General features: G+C 40.6%; 2 protein-coding genes across 4 annotated transcripts in view; one reads left to right on the top strand and one right to left on the bottom strand.

The window, feature by feature from the left end:
• Positions 1 to 18097, top strand: part of SERINC5 (serine incorporator 5) — a 510096-nt gene that overhangs the window by 28918 nt on the left and 463081 nt on the right. For 2 of the 3 annotated variants that reach the window (XM_065739813.1, XM_065739814.1), the window contains exons 6-12: positions 181 to 392; positions 1184 to 1279; positions 4165 to 4291; positions 5822 to 5888; positions 7896 to 7935; positions 8600 to 8747; positions 9051 to 9497. In XM_065739813.1, coding sequence (XP_065595885.1) covers positions 181 to 392; positions 1184 to 1279; positions 4165 to 4291; positions 5822 to 5888; positions 7896 to 7935; positions 8600 to 8747; positions 9051 to 9198 — 838 coding nt within the window. In that variant the 3' untranslated portion in view covers positions 9199 to 9497. Of the gene's footprint in view, positions 1 to 180; positions 393 to 1183; positions 1280 to 4164; positions 4292 to 5821; positions 5889 to 7895; positions 7936 to 8599; positions 8748 to 9050; positions 9498 to 18097 lie in introns of those variants that run through there. The other variant, XR_010622422.1, reaches the window with a different exon arrangement.
• The window catches only part of THBS4 (thrombospondin 4), a 34725-nt gene continuing 33351 nt past the window's right edge, over positions 16724 to 18097 (bottom strand). Inside the window, exon 21 of the mRNA XM_065739790.1 lies at positions 16724 to 16945. Within this exon, the coding sequence (XP_065595862.1) occupies positions 16884 to 16945 (62 nt within the window). The 3' untranslated portion in view covers positions 16724 to 16883. The remainder of the gene's footprint in view (positions 16946 to 18097) is intronic.

The following is an 18097-nucleotide window of genomic DNA, read 5'->3' as shown; positions in this document are numbered from 1 at the left end:
GAAAGTTTACTTCACTTTCATGGATGGAGCCTAGCGAGGGTCTCTGTTAGTGTAGTGGTATACGCAGGCTTCAGAAACATAAGAACTATCTTTTGTGTTGGATGACATGAACTATTCAACTATTAGAACTTATTTTTTAGGACGGGAGATAAAATAAGGCACTGTTTTCTGTCTCCTCAGGACTGCAAGTGCAAATCACAAGCAGATGTGGAGTGGTTTGCTCGCCCTGGTCACTCTCATCTTGTACTCCGTTGCTGTGGCAGCCCTGGTCCTCATGGCTCTTTTCTACACGCGTTCAGAGGGCTGCTTGTTTAACAAGATCCTGATAGGTGTCAATGGTGGCCTGTGCCTCTTTGTGTCGCTTGTAGCCATATCACCCTGCGTCCAGAATCGTGAGTGCTGACCACCTGGTTTTCTGGTGCTGCCAAAGTTGTGTGCCTTAAGGCATGATAGTTCAGAACTAGTGTTGTTCTTGTTTCTGTCCCCTGTCAACTATTGACTGTGCTGTGGTTGTTTACCAGCTCAGCTGATAAAACTACAGAGATGTAAAATGTTTCAGGCATGCCATCAGGCACCTCTGTACTGTAAAGAATGCGCATGTGCTGATGGCTGCTAAGTTGTGGAGGAGTTTACATAACACTTGCACCATTAGCAGTTGAGGCAATAGCATAATACCCTTTCACCTCTATTTTAGCATTTGCTTTTGGCTGCTTGTGATTTACCATCTGTAAAGTTTGGGCCTGAAGTAGTTGACAGCAGTGTTTTATTCTTCTCTGGTATGTTCAATGTATGCTGTTAATATCTTGCATATACTGGACCTGGAGGTAGTATTTAAGTGTCTCCAAAACTAGTTTTGTGGGCAAATAAATCTATAGTGGCAGCCTGTCAGTAGATTTTTGGAAAGCTGGTGCTTTTAGCAAGAGCAGAGAGGTGATTCCTTTCTTATGTGGGAATCTTCAATGCCTTTCTGAAACAGCCAGCAGAACAAAATGGTGGACTCCTTTCTCTTCAATTGCCAGAGGAAACATATCTAAACTTACGAACTGCTTTAAATAAAATATAAATGGTACTCCTCTGTTTTGAAAAATACTAACGTGCTTGCTGCTCTTTAAGGGATATGAGTTTATTTTTCTGTTTGTTAAAATATCTACAAAAATGATCTTCTGTTCTCTTTTTTCTAAAGGCCAGCCCCATTCTGGTTTGCTGCAGTCAGGAGTTATCAGCTGCTATGTCATGTACCTCACTTTCTCAGCGCTATCCAGCAAGCCACCAGAAACCAGTAGGTGCTTCACGTAAATCCTTTAAGACAAACAGTGTATTAAGTTTGAGAAGACCTTTAGGAAACCTTAGCACTGAGGAACGTAGGAGTGCTGTTATTGATCTGCTCTGGCCTATACAAAAGAAATTGTAGATGATGAATTTGGGCAGCATTTGAGAGACCATGAACACTCTCCCTGTAGCATCAATGCTTTGGCCTAGAAGAGTGTAACTCAGAGTTTGTGGATTGCGTCTGCTGCATGGGAGTTATTCCAGCTTGTTTTCCACTGATAAATTTCCCAGAGTCCTGCAGTCTGTCCAAGTGGCAAGCACATGTGCTCATATGATAGGATGTAACTAAATAGATAACGTCTTTGATCACGTGACAGGACAAGAGTAGGGACAGATTGCTCTTAACTCCCTCTAGATGATATCAGGTCACCAGCCCCATCCCAAAGTGTACTAGATCCACATTGGTTTATGAGTACTTTGCACTCGAGTGGCTCTGTTCTGTTTTGCTGTGCTGGTGATCAGAGTGGATACTAAAATCTCTATCTTTTTTTCTGCTACAGTTATTACGCTAGATAGCCTTTGCTATCTAATTGAACAAAAACTTGAGCATTGTTCATCTTTCACTTTGAAAGAAAACATTCTGTCGCTGTTGTGACACAGTGCAACCAACCTAAAAGTTAGAAGTTTCCAGTGAGGTAGACTTTGAGCCTTCATGAGGATGACTAATAGCCTTCATCCAGCAACCACCACATGGAGTCCAGAGACCCTCCCCAGATTTTAGGATGCATGCTTGGAAGGGTGGGACAATATGTTAAGAAGTTCCCAGAAATCTAATGCATATGTAACCAACTTCTTGAAAATATAATTAATTTGTATATGCTGTGCCTATAAATGTGCAGTTGCTGCTTTTCTTGGTGGACAGTGTTTAGTGGAATGATCTCCTATGCACCCAATGCTATATTGAAGGAACACCTTCTTCACGTAACTCATTGGCATGTCAAGTTATTCTGTTGAATTCTCAGCATCAGCATGTTCTTCTCAAACTCTTCTTTTCCCATCAACAATTAGAGTTACTCGTTTAGATGGGGGATATTCTTTTCATTTGCAGAAGTATTTTCTGGATTCAGATCAGTAATGAAGAAAAAACTTCTATTATTATTGCTCAGCATTTAGTATTGAAAAGCTAAAGCGATGATGGCTAGAAGCCCAGTGGCTGAAAGGAATTTTATAGACACTTGCCCAGAGGGAAAGGAAAAGAGAGGGGAAGAATCTCTTACACTTGAGTAGGCACAGGCACATACACAAACATATTCCAGAGCTAGGAATGAAAACCAGACTGTTTTGTTGGAAGATTTACTTAGTAACGTAAGCAGTGTTTTTTGAATGAATATAAAAAATGTGTTAGATGGCATCTGAGTTAATCATAAGATTTGACACAGTCCGAGAAAAGAAAGTGATGCATGATATTATATTACTGGTTTTGTGTTATTTCATGCTTATGAAAATCAGAGCTTTTAGCCATTAAGTAAACGAGTGCTCCAGTTCTTCTGGTACACATTGCAAGTGTGGTCATTACATTTGGCAGAGTTCGCATCAGGCATGCTCTCTTTATAACTCCCTGAATCAGATGTTCCTCATTATATTCACTCCTGTCTTTGTCATACTAACGCTCATAATGGCATGTGCAGCTTTTACAATGGCATGTGCTGGAGCTGACACTTACTAAGATGTCCTATACCCCTTCACTCTCATTCGCCATACACTGATTTAATGATGACTCACTCCTCAGGCAGGAACCTGCAATTCAGCCTTTGTGCAAATCAGACCTGAAGAAAATGCACACCATAAACACTTAATTACAACATCTAGCACAGTTGCAAAAGTCAGAAGTAAAAGGCAAACAAAAAGTAATGTCCATTGAACCTCTACTTATCACTGTGTGCCTTTGATTTTGGCGCCAAACTGAACTAAAAGGCATGTCAAACCTTGTTGCTGCCACCATGATGGACGCAGGTGGGGCATTCTGCTCATCTCTTGCCAACATATTCCCTGAAGGCTTGTCTTCCCTTCCTTGCTGCTGGTGTGGTTTTGTTCCTGTCATCTGCTGATAATGATTTTGTGCAGCCCTACATGGAACCAGGTCAGGGGACTGACTGTGAGTTTATTTTTAACCTGGATGTAGCCTTTGATGCATTTTGCTCTCTGGCCTTCCAAACAGTTCTGCTGCTGCACTTGAGAAGGGGAGATGGGAGCAGAGTTTGCTTGGAACATCATTGGCACGAAAATTCTTGATTTGAGATAAGATGTGGCTGTAATCAGATGCTTTAGGTTGATGCTGCAGACCGTTACTTTGCTTTGACCCAAAGCATATACCAAAATGGTAAATGCACCTTGAAACATTAAGTGAGTTTATTTCATTTCAGGAACCTAAAAGTAGTATTTGCATCTTTTTCTCTATGTATTTGAGATCAGGATACGTGTTACTTTTTTCAACAAGTGTGAGTTTCATAGTGTCCTCAAGCCACCTTTGCATTTGAAAAAAATTATGATCTCAGATGCATACTATCTTGGTTTTACGTGGCTTTGTAGTCTTGGGTGAAGTGCTGGGATACTTCCAGCTTCTTATTTTACCTGGCCGTCCGTTATCTTCTTTGCCAGCTTTAGTGAATGAGAAACTTTATTACCCTACTAAATGGCACTGTTTTCCCCAAAACACCATATCTGTAAAGTTAGGTTTGCAGAATTTCTGAAAGATCAGGATGCATCTGAATTGTTATCTACTCAGTATCAGAAATAAAAAAAAAAAATGTTTTCCTGAAAAACATTGTTCAGAAGAGTCCTTTGAAATACAGTGAAATGGGCACTGATTACTGTCTTTGTTTTTGTTTTGTGTAGTCCTGGATGAAAACAATCAGAACATCACAATCTGTGTACCTGAATTTAGCCAAGGCCTGCATGGAGATGAAAACCTGGTTACAGGCCTGGGTACTACGATTCTCTTTGGCTGCATTTTATATTCTTGGTAAGTCTTGGCCTTTACATTTGCTATAAATCCAGTATTGTCTAACTGATAGTGGCTTATAGCAGTCCTCAAGCAAAGTAATGGTGAGAAATAGAAATGAGGTGGAAGGTTCCTATTCCCTTAATTTCAGAAATGCCCGACAGAATAATACAGCTTTTGAAAAAACTGTGTTTCATAAAACTAAATAGAGCAATGCACATATGAAAGTGGAGGGAAAAGATTAATGGACCTGTCCATTAAGGTGGTTAGTCTCCAGGTGCTTTGATTCTGTATTTACCATCTTGTAGGAGTAACCCCATGCAGATATGTCTGTCTAAAAAAGCTGCTTGAAGTTTCTGTAATACCGTGGCAGAAGCTATCACTGTTCTTCTGGACTTTTTGGAGTAAAACAAATAAAGAAACACGCTTGCAGGGTTTAGGACTTCTTTTGAACAACTTGTTAACACAGGACTGCTATCAGCATTTGCCAGTAGTGTCTTGCTCTAAAATCTGTCCCCATAGTGTTGTGATGCTTACCTAATATTACTGCAGCTTGCATCACTAAACTAAATTGTCGGTCAAGGAGAAGACAGTTGTTGATAATAAAAATGTAATTTATTACTGTTTTGACTGTGAGTTGCCAGGCAACAGCACTGCCTGTCTGTTGCAGGTTTTTGAGCAGTTTTTGCTTCTGAATGAGTCCAGAGTTTTATGTGCTGAAACTCTTATAATTCTGAAGTGAATATGAGAGGCATTCTGAAGAAGTCGAAATCCTCTGCCTATCAAATACATGGATTTTTACTGTAGATCTAGTTTGCATTGAAGCAGTGTTTTCCAGTACATCAGAGGGTGTTTGGGGAGTGACTTTCCAGGTAGCCAACCTGATGGGGAAACACACTGCGAATGTGGGGCGATAAGGGTTGTCAAGGGGATTTCAGAGGGAGTTCTGACCTATTGCTTTCTAATGATGAGTGCGTACAGAGCATTAGCACACTTCTCTTTGTGGGTAGTGGGAAGTTCAACTTCTGATTGTGAGAGGGGAAGGCTGGCTGGATAAGAAATATTTCTTATCAAAAGCATCTAGAATAGATTTCCCCTGAATGATTACAGTCATGCAAGGAAGTGATTTTTAGTGACTGGAATAGAGACAAGCAGCTGGTAATCTGCTCTGAAAAGTGACTGCTAGCAGCAGGCTTCTTTACTGGCAAAGCCTTTAGAGAAGGTTTTATGAATGCTGAACCCAAGCAGTGGCTGTGAAGTTAATATAAAAGCATTAGTAGTGCGCAGGAGGAAATGTCTTGTCTGAGATGCAAATTGGAGTGCTGAGCTGTTTGCTGCTGTCTGCAGGTGATGGATTCACCACTGTTCAGAGGTGACCTACTTTTAAGCTTGTGATTCATTCATAGCTGGCCTGTCAGGCTGTCTGTCAGGCTGGTTTATACTTGTGCAGAAGAAACTTTTCACATGCCTAGCACTTGTGTTTCCTGTGGTGAAAAATCACCCTTTTAGGCTTACACAGAAGGTTCTCACTCAGTCTTCTTTTGCTCTTAGTTTGACCTCAACAACACGTGCAAGCTCTGAGACATTGAGGGGAATATATGCAGCACCTGAAACCGAAGTGAGTTCTTACTTCATCTGTACAGATTTCCTTGTGTGCTTTTCTTGCTATTGTTTTCATGGCTAACTAATCTGTAATTAGGTAAAAAACAAAAGTGATTGTATCACACATCCTAGTTATCTCTGGCTCTTGAATTGTGTGAATATTTGTCTGCTCTACCCATTCTGCAGATCTTGCAGGTCCCTTGGCAGTGCCTTTAAATAGTGAAATAATTTGCTGCTCTTGCATTTTAGCAGTTTGCATAGCATTGTGCAGACTTCCTGTAAATCTTCTACTCTTTGCAAGCTTGTTTTCTCATTAAAAGAAAAAGTCTACTGAGCAGTAAAAAGCTAAAGACATAATTGAAAAATTTTAATTCTAATTGCCTTTGTTTTGCACATGAACTTTGATTAAAAAATGAAAAACAGAGGTGAAAAAACTCAAAAGCGTTTGTGAGAATCCAGAAATACAGCTGGTACTTGCAGCACCTGGACATGAGAAAGCAAAACGTGGTTAGCGTTAGGAAATGTCAGGTGCTACAGAAGTTTCACTTCACCTCTGGAAAAAACACATAAGCCATGACTTTGTAGTGTGCCCTGCTGCAGGAGGAGCACAAGCTGCTGGATGCAGCCCATTTACTGGGAAGACTCAGCTTTTGCACAGCAGCACTTGCCAATGTGGTTATTTCTGCACCATTTGGTTTTAAAGAGCAGTACAAGAGCAACTGAATGTAAATGTAAAGAAATGACTTGCAGAGAGCAACTAATTGCATTGTGATTGTTTTGTCTGTGATAAAGGTTCTTTGTCTTCCCAATCATGGATATAAACATAGCTTTACAGTTGCTTGTGGTATACAGAAAGTCTTTCAGAGTCTGTGCTGAAGACAGTTGACTGTTAGGAAGGGCTAGTTGTAAGTGAGCCAGCGTTGCTATTGGCATCACTGTATGTGTGCAAGGACTTAATTTCTGACAAATGCAACTCATTAAAATGTTTGAGGGAATGCAGGACTTTCTTCAGAATCTTAATACTCAGGCTAAAGGCTTGGTTTAGCAATGGAAAGAGCCCATTAATTTGTTGAGATATGGAATAAGAGTTTAAGGAAAGCTCTGAACCAGTCCTCTAAAAAACAAGAATGAGCTCTTTGTCTTTTCATGATTTTATGTACCCAGTGAGTACATGTAATCACAGATATATAGAGTGAAAGCTGTAGTTTGTTTCCATTGGAAACTCTGGATGCTTAACGCACTCCAGAAGTTACATGCAATCTATAACAGACCAAACCAAAATTAAATCCTAGAGAAGAATTCTATCAGAAAAAAATAATGTAGGTGATGCAATACGTAGTGCTGTGGTCTGATGCAAAAAGTGCACCTTGTTACCTAGCTTTGTGTTTATTATACTCTCCATTTTTCTATTTGCGTTAACAGTCAGCACTGGGAGTGTCTGACCCTTCAGCAAACAGTACCAGCTTTCCTTCTTCCATCAGTTAAAAAAATGTTATTTGCTGTGAAGCATTGAAAACAACTTCCTGCTCGTACTCAGTCTGGATCCATTTCAGCCAGATTATTTTTAAAGACAAGTACATTTGCATTTCTGTTATTCCCAACCTCTGCAGCAGAGTTTTGGCAGTTCACTGTATCTTAATTTCAGTAGAGAATTAATTTAAAGAACAGTTAGATGCATGTCTAGAGAGGTACATGTCCTTCTGAGTCACTAATGTGCAACCATAGTTTGCAATAGTTTGTGCTGTAATGATGCCAATGCTTGATCTTGGGTTACATAAAATAGATTAATTCCTAAAGATTGATTTATTTGCTCCTAGCTCTTTCTGAGGTTTTTCCAAAGCTTAGAAACTGCTGTTGCAAACATTTTGGCAACTCCTAATTTGAGTTTGTATTGCTTGGAAATACAAAACAGATTTTTCTAAATTAGTGCCTGTAACTCGGACACAACAAGACCTTCTTCACCAGCTGTTCTGCTTCTTTGCTCCTGCACAGACTCTCACCTTTCCTGTTGTTTATTCCACAGGTAGCTCGTTGCTGCTTTTGCTGTGTGCTTGATGGAGATGGTAATTACATTTTCACTGCAAAATTCACCTAGCCTAGTGGCTTTTAGATCAAACGAAGAGGGTTAAGGGCACAAACATTGAGATCCGTTTGTTGTATCCTTAGTTTGTAGCGTGTCAAACTGAAACAGCTGAAGTATTCAACATTAGACTAAGGAGGAAAGTAGCACATACATCAGTATTGTTTTAAAACTGCAGGCTGGTTAATAATTCCCTAACAAATGACTTGATAATGCAGCGTACAAAGAGAAATCTCTGCACTTCGCATGAACATGGGTGTGACTGACTGTAGGATTTTTGGCTCAGCAAGACTACAGGGATTCCGGTTCCGGAGGGAGTTCAGGAGGGGTGTGTTCTGTTTGCAGAACTGGTACATGAAGGAATATTGACCTAGACTTGGCAGGAGAATGTCCCACAAGTAGACCAATTAAATAACCCAAACACTTTAAAAAGTGGCAGTACCCACAGCCTGATGCAGGGCAGCCTTTCAGTGATTCTCATGTTTATTTTTTACTGAATGCTTAGGCCATGCCCTGAGAGCAAGAAAATGCTGTCTCCTGCTTTGCAGAATCACACTAGACATTTTGTTCCATTTTTCATGAATCTAGCCACTATTTTCAGTTCTCATTAAATTTGCAAATGTTTTCTTGTTTCTTGTCTCTTACAGCTGATGCTGAGGAGCATGTTGAAAAAAGGGGAGGCCAGACTGTGATTTATGATGAAAAGAAAGGCACAGTGTACAGCTATACTTTCTTCCACTTCGTTTTCTTCCTGGCTTCGCTCTACGTAATGATGACAGTAACTCATTGGTTCCAGTAAGTGCATTTCTGTTAAACCTGAGAAACTAATGTCTCTGAGCACTGAGAGGAAAGATCTGAGTGGCATTGCCTGCCATTAGTTCATCTCTCCTCATGAAGTAGGAAGCCGCAAGAGAGGGTACAGGTCTTTCCTGGGGCATTTTTCAGCAAGTCATTGCTCTACAAATAACTGCCCTCCCCTCCTTTGTGGCTGTGCCAACCTAGTTGAAGTGTGTGACCCACTTGGAAAAACAGAGGCTACTACAATTTGCAAGAAGAACAGTGAGTTTATTGCTTTTTCTTTTTCTCTCTCTTTAACAGCTATGAAAGTGCTCAGATTGAAAAATTCTTCACTGGAACCTGGTCCATCTTCTGGATTAAGATGGTCTCCTGTTGGTTTTGTGTTTTTCTCTATTTATGGACTCTTGTTGCTCCACTCTGTTGCCCAACCAGAGAGTTCTCAGTGTGAACACTCAGAAGAACTTTCTGAGCATTTTATCTTTTTTTTTTTTCTTCCAAATTTTGTACAGAGTTTGGTGGTCACTGTGCAGTGAGGATATGAGGATACACCCATTGCCTCATGATCATAATATACTAGATAGTAACTTTTTAGTTAGTTTAAAATGATTGAAAACTTTTTTTTAACCTCTTTTTTAATTCTCAACAAGTGGTGCCTGAGGGGATGAACCTGTTCCAAAACTTTTTAAGACTAATGTGCATAGTGTATGGAACATGGTTGTTTCATTAACAGGAATAAGTTAAATGCTTTTAGAATAACAAACAATTTGGCAAGAAATTTAAAAAAAAAGGTGCAGATATAAAATATTCACAAAGACACATCTTCTAGCAAAACACATTCCTTTTTTATACTCTTTTTAATAACCATGTCTTTTGCAATTGTGATGTGAACTGCTGTTTTGTACAGCCTATAATTCTTCTAAGTAGTACCTGAATCACTTCTTGCAGAAAGATACCTGAGTACTTCCGTAGAAATAGAGAATATACAAAAATTTTACTGCCAAAACGTATAATAATTGTTTGAATATATTATAAATGATTTTATTACCTAGACTGAGAAATTTTATTACCTAGACTGAAAAACAGTCTGCCATTGAAACTATTTATCCTATTGTAACTTAAACAGGCACCTGAATATTTTACGCAATTCATAACTGATCCAGCTATTGACAGAGGGGAGTTCTACACACAGAGATTCTTGAGCACTGAATTTTGATTAATTCTGCTTTGCCAGGTTAAGATTAGTAACTGCAAGTTTTGTGTACTGTACAAGGATTTAAGAAATGGTACAATATTTATTCAAAATATTTTCTGCTGAGGAAATATTAATTAGAAGAGCATTGCCAGTTGTTGTTAACATTAAAGGTGAAGTGCTCAGTTACTTCTCCACTCTGCTGTCTCAGTTTGTGTCTAAGGATCTCCCAGAGTCTTCAGTTCTGTTTCTGTTACTGAAAATATACTGTTAGACAGAAAAAGGACTGTAGTCATCCTCCTTTTCTGCCTGTGTTATTTGGAAGAATTCTTCCCCACTGCTGTACTTGTATACTTCTCTGTTGGCATTAGTTTTGTTGTTGTAATGGGAGATAGCTGACTGATCCATTAAGGGGAGTGGAACTTCCTTTGGAGTGCTCCTATTTCCAACAGTGGGATAAGGAGTCACGAAAACTAAAGCATTTTTTCTACACAATCTAAAGCATGTTTTCTACACAAATGTGACAGCAGCTGCCATAGTACAAAGGACTGACTTGACAATATGAAGCCCTACTATATATATATATTTTTTTTTTTTTTCTTTGCATTTGGACAACAGCTCAAATGCTTCCAAGTGCTGAATAAGGTTGAACCTACTTAAGCTTACCAGTGGGAAAAACTTAAACTGAAAGGTGCCCCCAAGGGTTTTTTCTTCTCTTTTTCTGTGTGTATGTGTACGTATATACACACAGTGTGAACTGTGCAAGTTATAAACCAAAACAACCAGTTTAGCAGGCATAGGGTGTTTTTTTTCTCTTTATTTGAAAATAAGATCGAGACTTAAGTGCTCACTCAATGCTTTCTACAGAATAAAAGCACAACACAGAGGCCAGTGAGGTGGCCAAAATATTTGTATGCCTTATTTGTTCTGTTGCAATAACTGATAGCTAAGGCAAACCTGGTGAGTGATCCTAATATAATGCATCTCAGTTTTGCTCTTGTTTTGTTTGTGATTTTCAACTGTCTTTTTGCTGCGGTATCCCAGGGCTCCTGTCCTGCTTGCAATTTGCTAGTGGTGTTATCTTCCCAAATCTTTGTACTCTTACCTCAAGGAAAATCCACAGGCATGGATGTCCCAGAGTTTGCCTGCTGCAGTGACTAGGAGTCTCAAAATACCTCCAGCATGAAGACTGAGGGAAGGAGGAATCTCTAGTAGCTCCAGAGCTCTAAAAACTGGTGGCTAGGTTTTGTCATTCCTTTTGCTTCTGCTGAGAGATTCTTGTCTTGTTAAGAGCTCTGTTAGCAGGGGCCCTGTATGCTTGGCTGTGTTTGGAATCCAGCAGAGCAGATCCTTCTCCAGCGGAAAGGCATTTGTTATTGCATTTGCAAATAGGAAGCATTTAATTGCACCATTTTTAAGAACTTATGTACTGTGCAGTGATGAATATTGCCTCGCCTTACTAGTAGCAGCTATTCTGACACAAACAGTCCTGATCCAGAACTTCAGCTATGAGCTGCAGCTGAAATAGTCCAGCCCTTCTGTCCTCCCTTGACAAATGTGAATGCTGTCTAACAGGAGAGGCTTGTAAGAGTTGCTTCTAGTGTCAGTTATGTCGTGGTATGAGAAAACAAACCTATTTTATTAAAGTTAGCAATGTTATTTTTAGCAGAACAGTATGGGCAAGAGGCTGTACAGAAACAGGCATTCAGTATGTCAGGTTGTAAGTTTACGAATGGCAGCTGTTCTCTGAATCTGGTAAAAGGGAACTCAGTCACAAATTTGGATGATTTTAATACATATTTTGGCCAGCAGGTGTTCTTACTTGCTTACAAAAATGCTTATTTCGTGTGGGTAGTGTCTGCCTACATAAGGACTTAAAGCACCTCCTTGTGCGCACTTTTTATAACTTGTATTTAGGGAAATAGTTTTTGCACAGAGGAAACAGGGTTGTAAGAGGAAACTCCACAATGAGGCCTGAGTCCATTCTTCTTACACAGATCTGCCTTGCTGAGTTGCTCCTTCCCCCTCCCCTTTCCATCCGCTGTTGACTTCCCATGTCTGTGGGTGTACAGAGGGTGGAATGGGGCAGTGCCAGACTGTGCTGTTCTGTCTGCACCCGAGCAAGCCTTGGGGGAGAAAGACCCTGGAAATAATTTTGAAGACCTGCCTGCCCATGCTGAGACCCCAGATCTGACTGTGGGTCTCCAGACCTTCCTAAGGAATTAGTAATCTCTGGAAACCCGGTGGAAAAGCCTCAGTGAGGCACGACCTCCTGCTTGCCGGGCAAAGATTTCAGCCTTTGCATTTGTTGTGAAATCTGTACTGTGAACTTTCCGCACACAACTGCTTAGTACAAATTCTGGGCTAGGGTCTAAGATTCAAATGCCCAAATCATTGGTTGCAAACAGTTCACAGAGATGGGCTTTTAGAATCTTTTTAACAAGTGCCTTCAGACCTGCTGCTGTGAGGGCAGTGGCACTGGAACTGGAAAACCTGAACTGAGCCTGCAGCGCAGTGCTGCTGCCTTTACCACTGCATTCAAGACGCCCTGATGCCTGTGGTACATGTGGGTGACCAAATAACCTGTGCTTGGCCCGCTGCTGGGTGTTACAGCTCAGTGGAAGATGAACTGGGAAAGCTCACAGGTAGTCAGTCACAAAAGGCTGTTGCTTGCACTGTAAGCAGCTTGGCATCCTCTTGCTGTGCCCAGAAGGGCTGTGGTGCTCCAGGCAGTGAGGAGTGCAGTATCCCTCCTGCACCGATGCACACCATGTGCCATGGCTGTTCTTTGAATTTGTTCCCAGATGTAAGACAGTGTTGCAGTATTTCTGGTTCCTGCTGTTTTCAAGCTGTGTAAAGTGAGGAGGCTGCTGTTTTAAAGACAGGAAGACTGGAGTCTGTGCTGCGTTTCCTCTAGTTAAACTTGAGTTTGAGCTAGTGCCGTTGTTCAAGGGACTCTAAGAGGAACGATCCATGTTGGCTGAAGTTAGTTCTGCTAGTAAAATGAAGTAATACATCGGCATTTTCTTACTTGTTAAAATTGCCACCAGAAGAAGGGTTGCTCGGAACCTGATTGCTGCACTGCTGCCTGCAACTGGAGCCATTTTTCTTGTGAAAGCAACCAAGAGCTGAAACAATGATGACTGCTTTTTATTTGGGGATAAAACCAGTGTGGATGGACTCAGAGAGCAAGTCTGTGAATCCAAATACTGGGTAACAAATGAGACTGTAAAACCTTACGAAGAACATACAGAAAGCAGATGGACGTGTGCTGCTCACCACCTCGCTTCTCCAAGCTGGATGCTCAGTAAGGAACTTCACTGTGCTCACAAATCACTGATGCGTTTCTGATGTTTCTAGCTTTGTACTTCAAGCATTTCCACGGCAGTCATACTTGCCCTGCTACTCTGATAAACCCTAGCTGGGTTTGGGCCATTTTTGTGTGAAACGGGTAATTCGGTGTTGCTAATGCGCACGTAGTCCAGAGGGAGGGCTTATCCCTTGCAAAATCGTAAGCACTGCATGTCTATTTATTTATTTATTTATTTAGCATTTTAGCACCTTTTTTTTTTTTTTTACAAAGCCTTGAAGCGCTTTGACTTTGTAAGCTGTGCGCATGTAACAGCTTCACCAGCCACTTGTGCAGCCATTTCCAGGCTAGAGCATGTCTGTGGATTGAGCAGCCATTGCACTCAAAGAGAGAGAAAGAAAGAAAGAAAAAAATCTGGTTCCTAACAGTTCTCTAATTTTAAAGGGATATTTAGGAACTCGAGATACGGTCCTTGAAAACTTCATCAAGCTGCCTGCAGTGTCATGGGGATCTCTGAACAAACTGGTGACAAAATAATCCACTGACGGGCTGTAAAGCATGCTGTGAAGGGTTCATGCTATGGACTGTTATGCTTCTCTCTTAAATGCATTGGTGATGCAAAAAATGGCAAGATTGTACACCTGTGGCTAAATGAGCAAGATTATTTGCAGCTAAATTTTTCTTCTCTTTCTGCGGGCTTCAGAAGCAGCGTGTTCTCTGTGCAGGCTGCATCCTCTCGTTTTGAACTTGCCTTTTTCTCTTGGAGATTGTTTTCTGAAGGCACCACAAACCTGCATAGCTCCCATCCCACTGCCTGCCGTGGCCATGTCACTGGTCCTAGAAACTGACAGACTTCTCTGCCAGGTCTTGTTGGTTCCTGCCTTTCTCTAAGAGCCCTGCTGCAGTGCTGAAGCAAAGCTGAGGATTGTTACTTTGCATGTGGATCAGCTTTCCTGCTTGGAAAATGCATCTTTGTTTTCCTGAGGTGTCCTGCAAGTTCTTGTGGGAGGAAAACACATAATCAGCACAGTGAAACTTTACTTTGTGTTTTCAGTTTTGTAAACAGTAATTTGAACTTAGTGTTTCATATGACTGCACAAGGGAATGCCAGGGGTCAAGTGCTTGGAAAGCTTTGGTTCTTTGTGCTCCTAACAGGACACGTAGCCTGGGGATGGCTGCAGCTGCATTTCCAGCATCCCAGGGGCAGAAGATGTGCTGGGAGGGGATGCAGGCACACAGCACCATGCCTGGTGCAGCCACCATGGACAGTGCATCAGGAGGCTGCCAGGTCACGATGGTGGCCTGCTGGTGCCAGGAGAAATTTTGTAGGTTTCAGGGAGGCCACAGATCCGTTTGTCCAGTTTTGTTTTTCCCAATACTGCTGTGGAATCATTCCACGTCTGTTCAGTAATACTTTTTCTTAAAAATGTCAGATTTTTTTTCAAATGCAAACCACTTTGAGTCCTCCCATTTGCCATCTTCTGATAGCTCCCCATGCTGCAGCACACCCACGTGCATGGACTTCAGAGGGGCTCCAGCTGAGCTCCAGTCAGAGCTGTGGGCGCAGCACTCGGGCTGTATTTTTGCCAAAGAAGTCTCAGTCCGAAGCCAAGGAAAATTTTGGAAAGCTATGGGAAAATAATGTTCTGTTATGCATGCCTTAGCTTTATTTTTCCTCGTACTGATACTTGCCCAGGTGCTTAGGTGTCGTTGGACATCCATGCAGTCTTAAAGCAGGGAAAACTGATGTTCAGAGAAAAACGTTCAACATGTCATATACAAGCTGAGAAAATACTTACAAGGAACATATGGTTCATCGTGTGCTTTTTATTGACCTGAAATGAATGGTATTTAGTCTCTTGTATGCCGTGTTTGAGAACTGGATGCAAACCAGGCAAAACGTAAACGCTTTTTCTTAATGGTGATGGGGTTTTTAGTCCTTTTCTTACTTACTCAAGGGAACTTTTCAGTTTGTGTGGTGTAGTTTAGTTTAGTTTTATTAGTCTATAGCCCAGTGAAGTGAAGGCTTGCTAGTTTTATTTAACTTTTTTTTTGGTGACCATTGTGATCTATAGTAACTGTAATACTTTGACTTTTTGAGATTGATAAAGGCTTCAGAATTCCGAGAACTTCATTGTAAATATCTTTGTCTTTTTAAAGCATGTCAGTGGTTTTTCTGGACACTTCCTTTTGTATACTGAGTGAATGTATTGTTATAGGTTTAATATTTAATGGACCAATAAAGTTTTTTCTTACATATGAAGTTGTTTATGTTATGTAAAAGTTGAAAAGTCAACTCAGAAAAAATTTCACATGTATTAAGATATGAAATAAGCAGCTGCTCAGCTAGCAGAAGTAAATTGGTTGCATTTTTTTTCCCCGTTACATTTGAATGTTGTTTAACAGAAAAAAGATGTCACTGTCACACATGGAATTATACACTTCATTCCTAAGGGAGAAGCAGCAACATAGTGATGTAAAATAGTAATTTAACACAGCTTACTCACAATTAAGACAGCAACTTAACAAGACGCAAGACAACGAGGTGCCCTTTATTATTTACTGCATAGAGGATATTGTAAACTACCCTCATCCAACTGAGCCATGAGGCTCAGAGAGGATGCCTTTGTTTTCTAAATTTGAAGCACAGAGGTACGGAGCTGAGTATTTTCATTTCCCAGCTTTTCATATCGGAAAAGGGTGGAGCAGAAACACACAGTATCCAACCCTACTAAGTTAGAGCGCACTGAGACAATCTGATCTTTGGCTTTTGTTTCCCATTCCTTTCCTAATAGTTATTTTTCCTAATAGTTGTTAACACTGAATTCAATCGTTGTTTAGTTGTTTTTTTACTTAAATAAATCAAAATTAAATAGTACTGGTTGAGAGAGCTCAGCTCTGAGTGGGGTCAGCAAATCCAAACCTGGCTTATATATGTGAGAAAGACCTGGCTTAGATATGTGAGAAAGGATTACTTGCTACATATTCTTCACATCTTTTTCTTTAAATCATGTGCAAGTCATGCACTGTGATGAGAACTGACTACAACTCCCTGCAGGCAGCTTTTTTTGTTTTTACGGGCTATGAGTGTACTCATAATGTTCTGGAAGCAGGAGCATACGAAAGTCTGAAAGAGTTCTTGGAGGAAACATGCCAAAGGTAACTGAGGCTCCAGCAGATTTAATCTGCTTCAGAGGTGATAGAACAGCTTCTGAACTGTGTGTAAGCAGGACTGGAGAGGATACAGAGAGAGAAGCATCTGATTTCAGCAGCACCTATCTCTTCAATTTCAGGCTTTGACACGGAGCAGAGATGAAGTTAGACAAAAACACCCTTTCTTGCTGACACTGTTTAATACTGAATCCAAAACGGCAACAGAATCAAACAGTTCCTGAGAACTGCATTAAGCATCATTACATTACACACCACTCCCTAAGTCTTAGAGCAAATCTGAAAACAAATGAAGCCTCAGAATGTTTTTGTCTCCTTTTTATTTTCACTTTTATACAAAAAAAGTCTGACATAATCACATCAATAAGAACAAGCCGCAGTGTGCACTCTTACAACAATCATATAAGATTTAAAATACATTGTTATTGCAAACAATAAAGCAATACTAGTTTGCTTTTACTTCTTAAATATCCCCAACACCAAATTGCTGAGCTTGAAATTCTTGAAAGTCCTCTGGGATGGTGTCTGAAAGCAGGAAAATAAAGGGAAGATCAGTCTCCTTCTGACAAAAAAGAACTTAAACTAATGAATTCCTCAGCTGCATCTTTTTAGGTAACAAGCCCAAACTGTTGTTTACACATAAAGAATGATCTGGGTCTGCTCTCAGTTTTAGTGAATGCCACTGAAAAGCACGGAGGCTCACAAGATAGTGCATGCTGCATTGTCAGTGCAACTGGAACGCTATCAACCTTCAGATGGTTTTAATTTTCACACACACACACACACACACACACACACACACACAATAAATAGTGGATTATACTCTACATTTGTGATTTAAAAAGCTGACAGAAAGGTGAAAAAAATGAGTGCCTTGCTTTGTATCCCAGACACGTGCATAATACCAGCTGCTCTACTTCTCAGGGATCCCAGTTCTACTTTACCATTATGGCTTTTCATACCACAAGAGGAAACATTAATATAAGGACCAGCAGCAAAAAGAAAAAAAACAAAAAACCTTCAAAACTGGCAAAAGAAGCTGGAGCATTGTACAAGCAGCTCAGTTTTTGCTGACACTGAGTTTGTAGGGTCCCTTTGCCAGATGCCAAAATGTGTCACATAGGCAGGCACAGGGCCAACAGGAGAGCTGAAGCAGCAGCTTAGCAGAGAGTTCAGCAGTGAAGCTGAACTACCTGATCCCTACTTTGATCCGATTCTTCCCACCCCAATGCAGGGCAGGCATCTCTGAACTCAGAAAAGGAAATAAATCGACAAACCATATTTAGGAAAAAAAAAAAAAAAGGAAATATTCTGCTTTATGCATCTGTTGGTTTGATAACTTCTTTTCCTAGTACGTAGAATAATACTTAAAATTTTCCACAAATGCAAGATCTTAACTTAAAAGAATGAAAGGGTTGCTGGAAGCTCCACAGAATTCTTTGCATGGACTTCACTGAACCACTGCAGTGTGTGCAGCAAAGCTGCTGCCTGCTCACTGCCAGGAAAAGCATCTGCAGCTTCAGTGGGAGCTTTGAAGTATGCTTTCTGGGAAACCACACACTGCTTGAGACTCTTATCAAGTAATCCTTAATTGTTAGCACCTGCTTAACTATCATTCACAATCACCAGCCTGTGAATCCAAGTGCTCATGAACCAAGGTCTGTCACCAGGACAAGC

This window comes from Cyrtonyx montezumae, unplaced genomic scaffold (assembly GCF_038088225.1).
Source record: "Cyrtonyx montezumae isolate F1298 unplaced genomic scaffold, pur_monq_1.0 scaffold_25, whole genome shotgun sequence".
Classification (NCBI taxonomy): Eukaryota; Metazoa; Chordata; class Aves; order Galliformes; family Odontophoridae; genus Cyrtonyx; species Cyrtonyx montezumae.
Note: the sequence above shows the minus strand (reverse complement) of the source record. Positions and strands in the feature narration are given on the sequence as shown.